At 44.2% G+C, this 14,466-nt stretch overlaps 1 protein-coding gene across 1 annotated transcript in view; it reads right to left on the bottom strand.

Moving 5' to 3' along the window:
* Positions 1 to 5,222: 5,222 nt before the first annotated feature.
* LOC141106526 (uncharacterized) overlaps positions 5,223 to 14,466 on the bottom strand; it is a 31,837-nt gene continuing 22,593 nt past the window's right edge. The window contains exon 8 of the mRNA XM_073597363.1: positions 5,223 to 5,920. Within this exon, the coding sequence (XP_073453464.1) occupies positions 5,412 to 5,920 (509 nt within the window). The 3' untranslated portion in view covers positions 5,223 to 5,411. The remainder of the gene's footprint in view (positions 5,921 to 14,466) is intronic.

Below are 14,466 nucleotides of genomic sequence, written 5' to 3'. Positions count from 1 at the left end.
ACATGGAGGGATCGGTTCTTCTACATGCCGCTGCCACCCCCACCATCCTCCTATCCAGGTGTACAGGGGGGCCGCACGGCCCACTGGAGCATGAGCCCGGGAGACCCTGTAGGTAAGCCCCCTGAATTAAGGCTCTAGGATACCCTAAAATGCAGCACTTAGGGTCAAGAGGTATAGTGGCTTAGAAAACAGAGTTGATCAGGTCAACCACCTCCTTCCAATAGACATGCAGTTTTGGACACCGCCACAATAATTGGATCAGGTTTCCTTTAACATCTAGTGTACATGGGATCCGTCAGACTTCCCAACCTATTCAATCTATGCAGGGTGTAGTGAGTGCACAGGAGATATATTATTCAATCAGTTTTTAAAATATGTTAAATGAGCAAGTTACCACAGACTTAAAGCCTTCCTTCCATTGGTCTCCTGTAACCAAACACACATCCAGTGTGAATTTTGGCAGCAAATTTCGATTTAGTCTTAGCCTTTTGACTAAAACGACATTTTAGTTTTAGTCCCATTTTAGTCATCTGCAATTGTTTTAGTTGTATTTAGTCAACTAAATCTGCAGTAAATTTTAGTTGACTAAAACGCCCTACATTTTAGTCGACTAAAATCATTTTAGTCAACTAAAATCGAATACGTTTAGTTAAATTGTAATGGATTATTTAAGTATTTCTCTGGAATTTTCAAACTTATTCTAATATGTTATTATTTATGATATGAAGGTTTGAACAAACTCACAGATACAGATTTAGCCACTCTGGATGGTCTGAGGAGGCCTGTAAAGCACAGTGCTGTGGTTTGGCCACAGTGGTGATGGACTTGCAGTTTTCCTGCATGTTACTCCTGGTTATAGCCGCAGTCCCATATACCAGTGGTACTCAACCCTGTCCCCAAGTACCCTCAACAGGCCATGTTTTGGGAATTTCTCTTAGATAAAATAGCTGTCCAAAATACAGGGAGCGAGAACGGATCCAGGGGAATGTGCCGCCCAGACGCTCGTAGCCCAGGCTCAGTGAGAATGGAAAGCAGACACTCGTGTGGTGTGAGAGGGTAAACGTCCCTCCTTACCAATTTCGTTCATTAACGGAATTGATTTTTGTCATAGTTTTAGTCAGTGGACGAAAATGTGCTGTACTTTTCATTTCACTTGATGAAATTACCACTGTACACATCTCTTTTCCACTGCTCTCTTACCCTCATGGGATGGTCGTGGTAAAAATCCGTCAAAAGCATGGCACAACATTGTGAAATGAATCCCTTGGAAAATTCTGATGACTGAACGAGGTTAAAAACTGGGTTTGGGGACATATGCTATTCACTCGAGAAATCCTGAGCCCAAACTGCATGGTATAAGTGTCCAATCGCAGTCCAGAGCTCTGTGTTGGGCTCTCCCGGGTGTTCGATCTGGTGGTGCCACCGGGTTATCATAGAGCTGGCTGAGAACTGGAAGGTTCCCGCCGTCTCTATGGTCTAGGGAGATCAATTTTAATTTTTTTATGTCATGCTTTCCAGGGTAGAGGAGAGAGCTGGGGTCTTATAGACCCCAGATGTCTCAATAAAGAGGATCTTATTTCATCATAAGGGATGTTTACAATTTTTGTGATAGGAATAAAAGTGATCAAAAAAATTAAGGGACATTGTAAAAAAATAAAAATGTAATAAGGAAAAAAAAACGTTTAAAGCACCTCCATCCCCGCGTGCAGAAACTGCAAGGGTGAGGTATCGCTGTGAACGTTATAGCGAGAGCAATAATTCTAGCGCTAGACTTCCGTAACTCTAAACTGGAAATCTGTAATCATTTTTAACTATTGTAGTTTGTCGCCATTCCACGACATGCACAATTTTAAAGTGTGCCATGTTGGGTATCTATTTACTCGGCGTAGTATCATCTTTTATATTTTACCAAAAATGTAGTTATATATAGTGTTTTGCATTAAAATTTATTATAGTCTATTTTTTCCCAAAAAGTTGCGTTCGAAAAACCGCTGCGCAAACACCGCGTGACATAAAAAATTGCAATGACCACTATTTTATTCTTTAGGGCCTGTGTTATATATATAATATGTTATATATTATATATACACAGTGCTTATATATATATACACACACACATACAGTGCTGTGAAAAAGTATTTGCCCCCTTCGTGATTTTTTAATTTTTTTGCATATTTCTCACACTTAAATCATTCAGATCATCAAACAAATTTTAATATTACACAATGATAACCTGAGTAAATCCAAGATGCAGTTTTTAAATTACTATTTCATTTATTAAGGCAAAAAAAGCTATTCAAACCTGCCTGGCCCTATGTGAAAAAGTAATTTCCACCTCCCATGCTGAATCATGAATGAACTGTGATTAACCACAATTTTTTGTAAATCTGAGTTAAATTTCACTTGCCACACCCAAGCCTGATTACTGCCAGACCTGTTGAATCAAGAAATCACATAAATAGAAGCTGTCTGACGAAGTGAAGCACGCTAACAGATCACAAAAAGCCACACATCATGCCACAATCTAAAGAAATTCAAGAACAGATTAGAAACAAAGTAATGTACAAGTATTGGTCTAGGAAGGGTTTAAAAGCCATTTCTAAGGCTTTGGAACTCCAGTGAACCATGGGGAGAGCCATTATCCACAAATGGAGATGACTTGGAACAGTGGTGAACCTTCCCAGGAGTGGCCGGCCTACAAAAATTAATCCAAGAGCATGACGATGACTCATCCAGGAGGTCATAAAAGAAACCTGAACAACATCTAAAAAACTGCAGGCCTCACTTGCCTCAGGTAAGATCAGTGTTCATGATTCAACAATAAGAAAGAGACTGGGCAAAAATGGTATCCATGGGCGAGTTCCAAGGCCAAAGCCAATGCTGACCAAAAAGAACACAAAGGCTCATCTCACATTTACCAAAAAACATCTTGATTATCCCCAAGACTTTTAGGCAAATATTCTGTGGACTGATGAGACAAAAATGTTACTTTTTGGAATGTGTGCGTCCCGTTATGGCATAAAACTAATACAGCATTTCATAACAAGAACCTCATACCAACAGTCAGACATGGTGGTGGTAGCGTGATGGACTGGGGCTGCTTTGCAGCTTCAGGACCTGGATGACTTACCATAATTGATGGAACCATGAATTCTGAGCTACACCAGAAAATCCTAAAGGAGAATGTCCGGCCATCAGTTCGTGACCTCAAGCTCAAGTGCACTTGGGTTATGCAGCAGGACAATGATCCGAAACACAACAGCAAGTCCACCTCCAAATGGTTCAAACAAAGCACAATTTAGGTTTTGGGGTGGCCTAGTCAAAGCCTGGGCTTAAATCCAATTGAGATGCTGTATCATGACCTTACACAGGTCGTTCATGCTGGAAAACCCTCCAATGTGGCTGAATTAAAACAATTCTGCAAACAAAAGTGGGCCAAAATTGCTCCACAGCAATGTGAAAGACTCATTGCCAGTTATCGTAAACGCTTGATTGCAGTTGTTGCCGCCAAGGGTGGCACAACCAGTTATTAGGTTTAGGGGGCAATTACTTTTTCACATAAAGCCAGGCAGGTTTGGACAGCTTGTTTGTCTTAATAAATGAAACCATCATTTAAAAATGGCATTTTGTATTTACTCGGGTTATCTTTGTGTAATAATAAAATTTGTTTGATGATCTGAGCCATTTAAGTGTAACAAAAAAAAAAAAAAAAAACAGAAAGGGGGCAAATACTTTTTCACAGCATTGTATATATAATGTTTGGGATTAACTAAGTAATTTTCTAGCAAACAAAATGCTGATTTTTTTTTTTTCTTAACCGCTTCAGATCCGGACCATTGCCAAATGACGGCAACAGCGCGGATCTAAATTGCCGGGACGACGTCTATTGACGTCGTCCCGTGCACGAGCGGCCTGCGCGCCCCCTGCAGGGCGCGCGCGGCACGCTCGGTGATCAGCGAGTCTATGAGACTCGCCTGATCACAGATCAGAGTAAGGGGTTGGTCCCGACCCCTTACCACATGATCAGCTGTCAGCCAATGACAGCTGATCATGTGATGTAAACAGAGCCGGTAATCGGTCAGCGCGAGGAGGAAAAAAATAACCCGATCACCGGCGGCCGTGATCGGGACATCAGTCCTGATCACAGGGATCTTCTAACACAAAGCAATAGGCAGCAGTGCTGCCTACCAGTGCCCACCAGCGTCACCCATCAGTGCCCAAAGTGCCATCAATCAGCGCCACCCATCAGTGCCCACAGTGCCACCCATCAGTGCCCACAGTGCCACCCATCAGTGCCCACAGTGCCACCCATCATTGCCACCCATCAGCACCCACATCAGTGCCACCCATCAGCACCCACATCAGTGCATCCAATCAGTGCCCATCAGTGTCACCTACCAGTGCCCATAAGTGCCCATCAGTGCCGCCCATTACTGCCCATCAGTGCCACCCATCAGTGCCCCCCATCAGTGCCGCCCATCAGTGCCCCCCATCAGTGGTACCTATCAGTGCCCATCCGTGCCACCCATCCGTGCCGCCCATCCATGCCGCCCATCCGTGCTGCCCATCCGTGGCCATCAGTGCCACCTTATCTGTGCCCATCAGTACCGCCTTATCTGTCCCCATGAGTGCCGCCTTAACTGTGCCTATCAGTGCCGCCTTAACTGTGCCTATCAGTGCCGCCTTATCTGTGCATATCCGTGCCCATCAGTGCAGCCTATCAGTGCCCACCAGTGCCGCCTCATCAGCGCATATCAATGAAGGAGAAAAATTACCTGTTTGCAAAATATTATAACAAACTATTAAACATGATTTTTTTTTTTCTCAAAAATTTCCATCTTTTTTTGTTTGTTTAGCAAAAAATAAAAACCCCAGCTGTGATTAAATACCACCAAAAGAAAGCTCTATTTGTGGGAAAAAAAATGATAAAAATTTCATTTGGGTACAGTGTTGTATGAACGCGCAATTGACATTCAAAGTGCGACAGCGCTGAAAGCTCAAAATTGGTCTGGGCAGGAAGGGGGGTTTAAGTGCCCAGTGAGCAAGTGGTTAAAACACTTTAAGTAAACAAAAAAAGTGTCAGAATAGGCCTGGTCTTCAAGTAGGTAAAGCATACACAGTCTGGTCTCAATCTCCTAAGTGTAGCTACACAGATTTGACTATCCCTGCTACCGATTCTTAACAATTAGCAGAGAGAAAGTACAGATAGATACACACACAACTACAGATTATTGAAGATCTTTATTGAACTTTAGTGTAATGGAAATTAAAGAGTAGCCAGTCCAATGGCAACATTAAGGTGAAGCATTAAACCTTCGGTGTCTCAGCTCAGGTAAGTTGTTCACAAGATAGGGCACACCTTTAATAGTGAATAAGAACACAAAACATTTTCTGAAATCCTAAGAATACGGCTACTCCCCTGTGTGTACACATCGATGCCTGAGCAAGGATCTTTTCCAGGAAAAGGAGTTTCCACATTCAGAACATGAATATGGCTTCACTCCCGTGTGAGTCCTCTGGTGTGCACTGAGATTTTGCGTGGTCGTAAAACATCTCCCGCACTCGGTGCAGGGAAATGGCTTTTCCCCCGTGTGACATCTCTGGTGAATAGTAAGGCTCATTTTTCGGGGAAAACATTTCCCGCATTCAGAGCACGAAAATGGCTTTTCCCCCGTGTGCACAGACTGGTGTTTGATCAAGGCGCGTTTCGTGGCAAAATATTTTCCGCATTCAGGACATGAGAACGGCTTCACTCCGGTGTGAGTTCTCTGGTGCATTACTGCCGCAAATTTCTGACGAAAGCATCTCCCGCATTCGGGACATGAAAACGGCTTTTCCCCCGTGTGTACAGGCTGATGTTTGATCAAGGCTCGTTTCGTGGCAAAATATTTTCCACATTCAGAACAGGAAAACAGCTGCACTCCGGTGTGAGTTCTCTGGTGCATTACCGCCGCAGGTTTATGTCCAAAACATCTCCCACAATCCATACATGAGAATAGCTTTTCTCCAGAGTGTGTTTTCTGATGTTTAATAAGAATGGTCCTCAGGCAAAAAGATTTCCCACATTCCGAACATGTATGCGGCTTTTCCCCCGTGTTGACTTTTTGGTGTTTTATAAGAGATGCTTTAGAATGATAACTTTTCCCACATTCGGAGCATGAAAATGGTTTCATTCTGCTTTGATGTTCAGCGAGAACTTTTCTAGAGGAGGAGGAACAAGTGGATGTTTTCCCCGCTCTACCAACTGTCTGATGGGTTGTCTGGGAAAGATCTGAAAAACATTCCCCTTGAGTAGAAGGACCAGATGACAGATCTTCACCATGAGGGGTTGGATGGAAATTTATGGTAATAGGGTTTTCTTCCAAAAAATCTGATGTGATGTTGTTTTCTGTTTTAGTATATGTTAAGGTAATGGGGCTCTTTCTCACGTTACACTTCATGAACCGTCCATCTGCATGACATAAGAAGCGGAAGCAATTAAAGCGTCACTAAAACCGCATCAATAAAAAAACCTTTCAGTAAATGGTGTATTACATGCTTTTCATACTCGCTCACTCACTATGAGATTCGTTTTCTTTATTCTGCAAAAGACCTGGTAGATCTTGTTGTCCTCCATCCCTCCCTTATGTCCATTACCCCGGCTGCAGTTGGGAATTTTGCAGAGCTGTGTTGGCAGCACATGCTCAGTTTTCAGTGAGTTTCTATGCTGAGCATTTCCCCCCTATCACATTTGATCAGCCCATGTGACTATAGAGTCCCACTAGAGCTGCACCCACCCCCCTTTTCCCTCTCAAGTATCCCCCTATCCTCCTTTCAGGTGCCCCTACTTATCTCAGGTGTCCCCCCTTTTCCCACTCTCTCTCTCTCTAGTGATCTCATTCCCCCTGTCAGGTGCCCCCAATCCCAGGTCCCCCCCCTCTATGTTAGGTGTCCCCCTTGCTCTCTCAGGTGTCCCCCCCTCCCTGTCTATTCCTCTGTCATGTGTTCCCTCTCTGTCAGGTGTCACCTCACCTACTGCTAGATCTTGCCGTCCTCTGTCACCACCCAGTGTGTTGTGGCGCCGGTGGGACACACCTGGCATAGCAGGCAGAGCACCCCGAGAAGAGAGACCCCCATCCGGGGGATCCGGTCAGGGCTCCGGTCTCGGGGGGGCTGTACGGCCCCGCTCTTGCTCTCCGCCATGTTTCCCGCTGACATCACATGCTCGGACGCACACAGGAAGTGCCCACCGCCATCTTGGCAGAGGCAACGTCCCCTACCTACCAACACTGGGGGGGGGCAGGCGTGTCACTCTGACATACTTACCGACCAATCACATTCTTCTTTGCTGACATCAGACGTTTCACGCTGGCTCCGACGGCTTCCCCTCCGCTCCGAAACAGGCGCAAGCTTTGAATGGTCAGAATCATACAAATCTGGAGTTGCGATCGTGGCGGGCGGAGAATCGCGATAACGATTCTCTGCGATTAATCGTGCAGCTCTAAGTCACACATGTGGGCATACACACAGTGGTAAATGACAACCCATTCCCTCCCCCCTCCTCCATGCCCACTAACCAGCTAAACACAATGGGGGTGGGATATTACATCTTGACTGATGGAGGCTTCACCTCCCTCTTATTCTAAGACCCCGCCTGGAGGGGCGTGACAGCCTGTGACTGGCAGAAATCTGGCCACATCATGCAATTGCCAAAAGTAATAAAGATTTAATTTCAAATACAGTAAAACCTTGGATTGAGAGTAACTTGGTTTGAGAGCGTTTTGCAAGACAAGTAAACATTTTTAATAAATTTTGACTGAATAAACAAGCGATGTCTTGATATACAAGTAGCTTAATGTCACAACTGAGTATAAAAGAAAAGAGAGGCGCCTCTAAGTGTAGCAATATGATTACATTTAATGAAGGTACAACATTAAGCAACTCACATGGTTGATGATTAAAACAGGCACATCTAAGTATGCAGGCGTCCGGGCTAAAGCTGTTAACATAGACTGTTCTCCGTACCACCATTGACATCATCCTTTCCACTCTGCGCTCCACGAGCGCTTCAGGCCTCGCTTTCAGACCGCTCTACTGCAGAGTAGTCTTCTCGGTTGCGATTGCAGACTTACACCGGCGAGAGTCGGCGGTGCAGAGGACGGTCTATGTGGACAGCTTTACCCCGGACGCCTGCATACTTACATGTGTCTGTTTTAATCATCAACCATGCAAGTTGCTAAATGTTGTACCTTCATTAAATGTAACCATATTGCTACACTTAAGAGGCGCCTCTCTTCTCTTTTATACTCTGTAGCTCCTGATGGATTTTGCTTCTAATCCCCTTGCGGAGGCTTCCATTTGTGGATGGACATTTTATGGTTACACAACCTATCACATTGCTATAATCTTTTTATATGGACTATAAACTGAAGGACTTATAAAGAAATGGTTGTGAAACAAATCACCTGAGTTTCCATTCATTCTTATGAGGAAATTCGCTTTGATATACAAGTGCTTTGGATTACAAGCATATTTCCTAAACTACTTATGCTCGCAATCCAAGATTTTACTGTATATATTTGTATGACAAATTTAAAACAGGTTATTGATATTAATTATTTATTTTTACTCTGTATCCTAAAGGCTGTTTTTCTTATTTTGAACATGTGACTAGCAGCAGAGGACTAGAAGTTCCTCCTGCCACTGTTTCCCTGCGGACAGGCTGGGAAAGAGCTGGGTCATGTGAAAGCTGTATATTCATTAGGAAAAGGGTACTTAGATGTTTTTTTTTTTTTTAATTAATAATTACAGTGCCATCATTCACATATGGAAACAGAAGGGAGAATGTAAATTATACATTTTGTGTTTAGTATCACTTTAACTTGTGCAAATAAAATAGCAGGAAATCAAGGCAAAAGATGTTGTTCATATCGCTGATGATACCAAGAACAAGGATTCATAATTTCATATGATGTGAATTATGATCCAAATATCCCTTCTGAAAAAATGTCTGAAGGTCTTTGTGTAAGATAACATACTCTGCTTTAACCCTCAATGGATGCTATTATTTTATGAAATGTTTCTTTTAGAGTTTTTTTACTCACCTGTGCTGATCTCTATAGGAACTTCCTCCTCTTTAATCATCACACGTCCTTCTTCCTCCTCCTCAGTTTTGATGTCTCTCTGAGTCTTTCTGGTCTCTCCGGGGTCTGTGAATAAAGATGAGAGTGAAGCCCCCTGTACTGAGATGTATGAGAGACCCCAGAGAGTGTGTGTGGGGGGAGACTGGTCACATCTCTTGGCTGGTAACACACAATGACATGATGTGAGGAGGAGAGCCGGAGTCTAATAGAGGCTGATGTCTCCTGACTCCCCCACTGGGCACATAGGGAGAGATTTACTAAAACTAGTGCATTCAGAACCTGGTGTAGTGGTGCATGGTAGCCAATTAGCTTCTAACTTGTTAGGCTTTGACAATAAAACCTGGAAGTTGATTGGTTTCTATGCAGAGCTGCACTAGATTTTGCACTCTCCAGTTTTAGTCAATCTCCCCCCATACTGTCTCCTGACAGAGGAGGGGGGAGAAGAAGAGATTGTTGTAGTGACTGAACAAGGAGAATCTGGGGCTCTTCTCTGGATTTAGTGTTTATCACTCACCTGTGCTGATCTCTGGAGGAGTATCATCCTCTTCATTTTTTACATGCCCCTCTTCCTCAGCCTTTATGTCTCTTTGAGTCTCTCTGATGTCCCCGGGGTCTGTGAATAAAGATGAGAGTGAAGCCCCCTGTACTGAGATGTATGAGAGACCCCAGAGAGTGTGTGTGGGGGGAGACTGGTCACATCTCATTGACATGATTTGAAGAGGAGAGACGGCTGGCCATAGATGAGTCAATTATTTTTTTTTAACCAAATGAAAAAAACCTGACCCAATTCTCCCATCCATGCAATTGATGTGGTCGGCAAAATCCTCACTGTTGTGTTCCTGTATTCTGACAGCAGGAAGACTTCCCCGATGTCAGAATACACTAATCAGCTCTGCAGTCTATAGACCGCAGCACTGACCGAGCGGAAATTTCCCAACAGGGCAGTTGAACAAAAGTCGATTGGTAGATTGACTTCCTTTCAATCTCAGTGACCATACATATATTGAAATTCAGCCAGTCCATGCTGACCTAGCCAAATTTTGATCATTATATGGTCAGCCTAATAGAGTCTGATGGTTCCTGACTCCCCCACTGGGCACATACTGTCTCCCCATTACTGTCTACTGACAGAGGAGGGGGGAGAAGAAGAGATTGTTGTAGTGACTGAACAAGAAGAATCTGGGACTCTTCTCTGGATTTAGTGTTTATTACTCACCTGTGCTGATCTCTGGAGGGATTTTCTCCTCCTTACAGGGATCATCATCCCAAACATACGGCTCTTCTTCTTCTTTAACTTCCACTTTAACTATTAAATCTTTGCTCTTAAAAATACAAAATAATAAAGATATTACAATGCTCCACTATGCCTTTATATAAATAATATAGAGAGTATATCCATTGAAATGAAAATGCAAACTACCTGATCCTCCTGAGGGATCTCCTGATCTTCCTGTGTGGAGTCCCGGGAATACAGAGGACGGGGACATCTCTCTGGGGGATTTCTGTTACTGGATCCATCTGTAGGAAACACACACACTGACTGAATATATCGGGGGATAATTAAGCTTACCGTGTCATAAAAATAGTGTAGAAAACTAGTGCAAGTGGCATGTGCCACAATAACAGCACACGGACCTGGATGGATCCTTTATATCTGTCACCCACACCACTTTCTATGTAAAGTATGGTAAAGCTTTTTTGGCCATGCTTTTCTTCTGGGTCACATAGGATTGCACTTACTTCCAGGATCTGAAAGGAACCCAACCATATTGTTGGGATCCACCCAGCTGCCTGATTGACAGGGGGCTCTGACTCTCAGGGCTTTGCTGAGGGACCCCTCTCCAGCCTGGTGCTCCGGTGAGCACTGGAGGGGTAGAGCTGAGAGAGGTGACTGACAGTGGTCATGTGATCACTCAGTTCTCAGGCTTAGAGCTGGCGTGGGATAGCTGCAGCATGGAGGTGAATATGTATTTGTTTTTAAGAACCCCAAACTTCTTCTTTAGGAATAAAAATGAATCTGGCGCAGGGTCTGCAGGGAGCACTCATCTGAACATGGGGGAGGGGAAACCATAGAAGGATCAGAGCAGGCTGAACTGCTCTCTGTGCCGTGTCTGTCACACACATGTTACAGAACCCGGAGCTGATGGCTGCTAATCACCAAAGTGGTTTGTGGCCCTTATATACTTGACCACCGGAAGGTTTTACCCTTCATAACTAGGCCACTGAAGTAGAGAATGATCCCCTCCCGTCGGAGACTGGGCCGCAGGGCAGTATTCCAACATGATAACGACCCCAAACACACCTCCAAGATGACCACTGCCTTGCTAAAGAAGCTGAGGGTAAAGGTGATGGACTGGCCAAGCATGTCTCCAGACCTAAACCCTATTGAGCATCTGTGGGGCATCCTCAAACGGAAGGTAGAGGAGAGCAAAGGTCTCTAACATCCACCAGCTCCGTGATGTCCTCATGGAGGAGTGGAAGAGGACTCCAGTGGCAACCTGTGAAGCTCTGGTGAACTCCATGCCCAAGAGGGTTAAGGCAGTGCTGGAAAATAATGGTGGCCACACAATATATTGACACTTTGGGCCCAATTTAGACATTTTCTCTTAGGGGTGTACTCACTTTTGTTGCCAGCAGTTTAGACATTAATGGCTGTGTGTTCAGTTATTTGAGGGGACAGCAAATTTACACTGTTATACAAGCTGTACACTCACTACTTTACATTGTAGCAAAGTGTCATTTCTTCAGTGTTGTCACATGAAAAGATATAATAAAATATTTACAAAAATGTGAGGGGTGTACTGACTTTTGTGAGATATTGTATGTCCTTATATCGGAGGATTTGTGTATCTAGGTGGATCCTCGATACAAGAAATGAAAGTCTCCTCTTACCCGGTGATGTGAGGGGTGGCCGGTTCTCCATCAGGACATCCTTGTGGAGATCCACTTTTCTGTACGCAGGATGGTTTTATAAACTTCACACTGTCAAAAAAAAAAGTTTATCTTAGAAATAAATGTAAATGACACAGTACAGTGTACATAGTGGGGATTGTCATGACATGTTTCTGTCTTGGAGGAGGCAGTTCCAACATTTTCACCACCTCTAATACTGAATATTGTGAACTGTTAACTGGAGGAGCAACACATTATAACTTGTCTGATAATGGGGCTCAGAACTCCCCCCGACTCCTGGAAGTGATGACTCCCTGTATTAAGCTGACCATACATGGATCGTAATATAGTTGGTTCAGATAGGACCGGCCCAATTTCGATCCATGTACGGACACTGTGGTTGTACAAAAGTCAATCTACCAGTCATACAAACGCCGGTCAGATTTTGCCCAATGGATCAGTGCTGCCGGCTACATCCTGCAATGCTGATCAGTGTATTCTGGGGAAGCTTCCCAGCTGTCAGAATACAATCACTCATTAGGAAGGATTCCTCCCATCCCCCATGCACACAATGAATGTATAGATGGGGGAAGCGGGTCAGCTTCCTTTATTCACCCCGCTGGGCTGCCTTACACTGATGATCACTAACAAGCGTGAAATGTATAAAATCTGTAATAAATCCTTCCATCATTTTATTCTGTATCTTCCCTGATCTGTTCAGTGCGGAGAGCAGAAGGAGATACCTGGTACTTCCACATATGAAGAATCATGTGACACTGATCATGTGACAGCGCTGGGCCAATCAGACAGAAGTCTATAACTTTGTAAAGATTACAACTCCAGTGCACACAGGTCATTGGTAGCGGCTGAACAGAGCGGGGGGAGGGGAAGTCTATGTGTGCATATAAACATCACAGACCTTTCTAATTCTCTACAGAGAATAGAATACAGTGTATTCCTATATAATATATGGATCTCTACAGAACCCTGACCTACACTACACATCAGAGGACTTGCAGGAAGATGATGATGTGTGGAGGTGACATGTTCCCCCCATCCAGTCCACACAGAGTGCTGGGACCCCCTTCTCTCATAATAAGAAGACATTATTACCTCCTCCTCACTGGACACACACTCTCCACAGAAATGTTTTCGTCTCCTATCATTTCCAGGCTTCAACAAAATGGCCGCTGCTCCTCACTACACTGACGACACTTGGCAGACGTGCTCCACCTAGCGGTGTTTCTAATCTCTGCAGCACTGGTATAATCGGCTCTGGGTCTATGGCAGACCCCTGTTCTGTTGGTCGTTACTATGGCGACCAAGAGGCCGTGGAACGCATAGAGCGGAAGTGAGAAGAGAGTTTCCGGTGTACAGGGAGCATAGTGATAATAGAGAGGAGACATGCAAATGTTTTGTTGGTTTTCTAAATTTCTCAAAGTCTAAGCTAGAAAATTAGATCTCAGTACTGAACAGGTAAACCTATTATAGGTTACCTGGTAGGTAAAAAATGTGCAAGCGGTGTACAACCTCTTTAATAATTCAGTACTGAGATCTAATTATTAACTATTCACCCTACATGCAGCCGCTGACGTCAGTGGCACAGCGAAGGTGCTGCGTATCGTGCCGGAACGGAGGACTCCCGCATCCATTGCAGTGCCGGAGCCCACGACCCTGGAAGAAACAGCGAGACAACATGTCAGTCACCTCATCGCTGACCGGGTCAGGCTTCATTCTAAGGTAAGTATTTCATAATGTGCTAGTATGCGATGCATACTAGCACATTATGCCATCGTCTTGCAGGGTTTTTTTTTTATTTTCTTCAGCGGTTTACTATCGCTTTAAAGAGGTTGTAAACCTCAGAAACAAAGGCATAATGAGCTAGTATGCATCGCATACTAGCTCATTATGAAATACTTACCTCAGAACGTTGCCCTGAATCGGCGTCGGCACTCCGAGTACATGGCGGACATCTTCCACCGGAGTTACTTCCGGGGCTGTAATTGGCTGGAGCCGCGATGACGTCACTCCCGCACTTGCGCATGAGAGCCGCCAGTGTCCTTTTAGAAAGCTGCTATCCATCAGAATATGTAACAGAAGTGACATTCCGGCACGGCCATCTTGGTACACCCCGCACTCGTCCGCAGTAAGCCTACAGTCAAAAGGCGGCAAGCAGACATCTTTTTACACACACCGGCGTCTTGCAGTTACAGTCCGTGTGACTGTTTTGATGTTGAATTTTAAAAGCACCGGCAAGCCTGCTGATCTCACAGGTTTGCTAATCTGGCTGAACACTGCTGCTTTTAAAATTCAACATGAAAACAGTTTGATGGATTTCTAAATCCTGTATTTCACTATATAAGCTCAGTTGACTGATAGAAATAAGTGTGAAATGCAATACTTCAATGGGTGTAAAAAGATGTCCGCTTTCCGCCTTCTGACTGTAGGATTA

The sequence above is a fragment of the Aquarana catesbeiana genome, linkage group LG08 (genome assembly GCF_042186555.1).
Source record: "Aquarana catesbeiana isolate 2022-GZ linkage group LG08, ASM4218655v1, whole genome shotgun sequence".
Taxonomy (NCBI): domain Eukaryota; kingdom Metazoa; phylum Chordata; class Amphibia; order Anura; family Ranidae; genus Aquarana; species Aquarana catesbeiana.
Note: the sequence above shows the minus strand (reverse complement) of the source record. Positions and strands in the feature narration are given on the sequence as shown.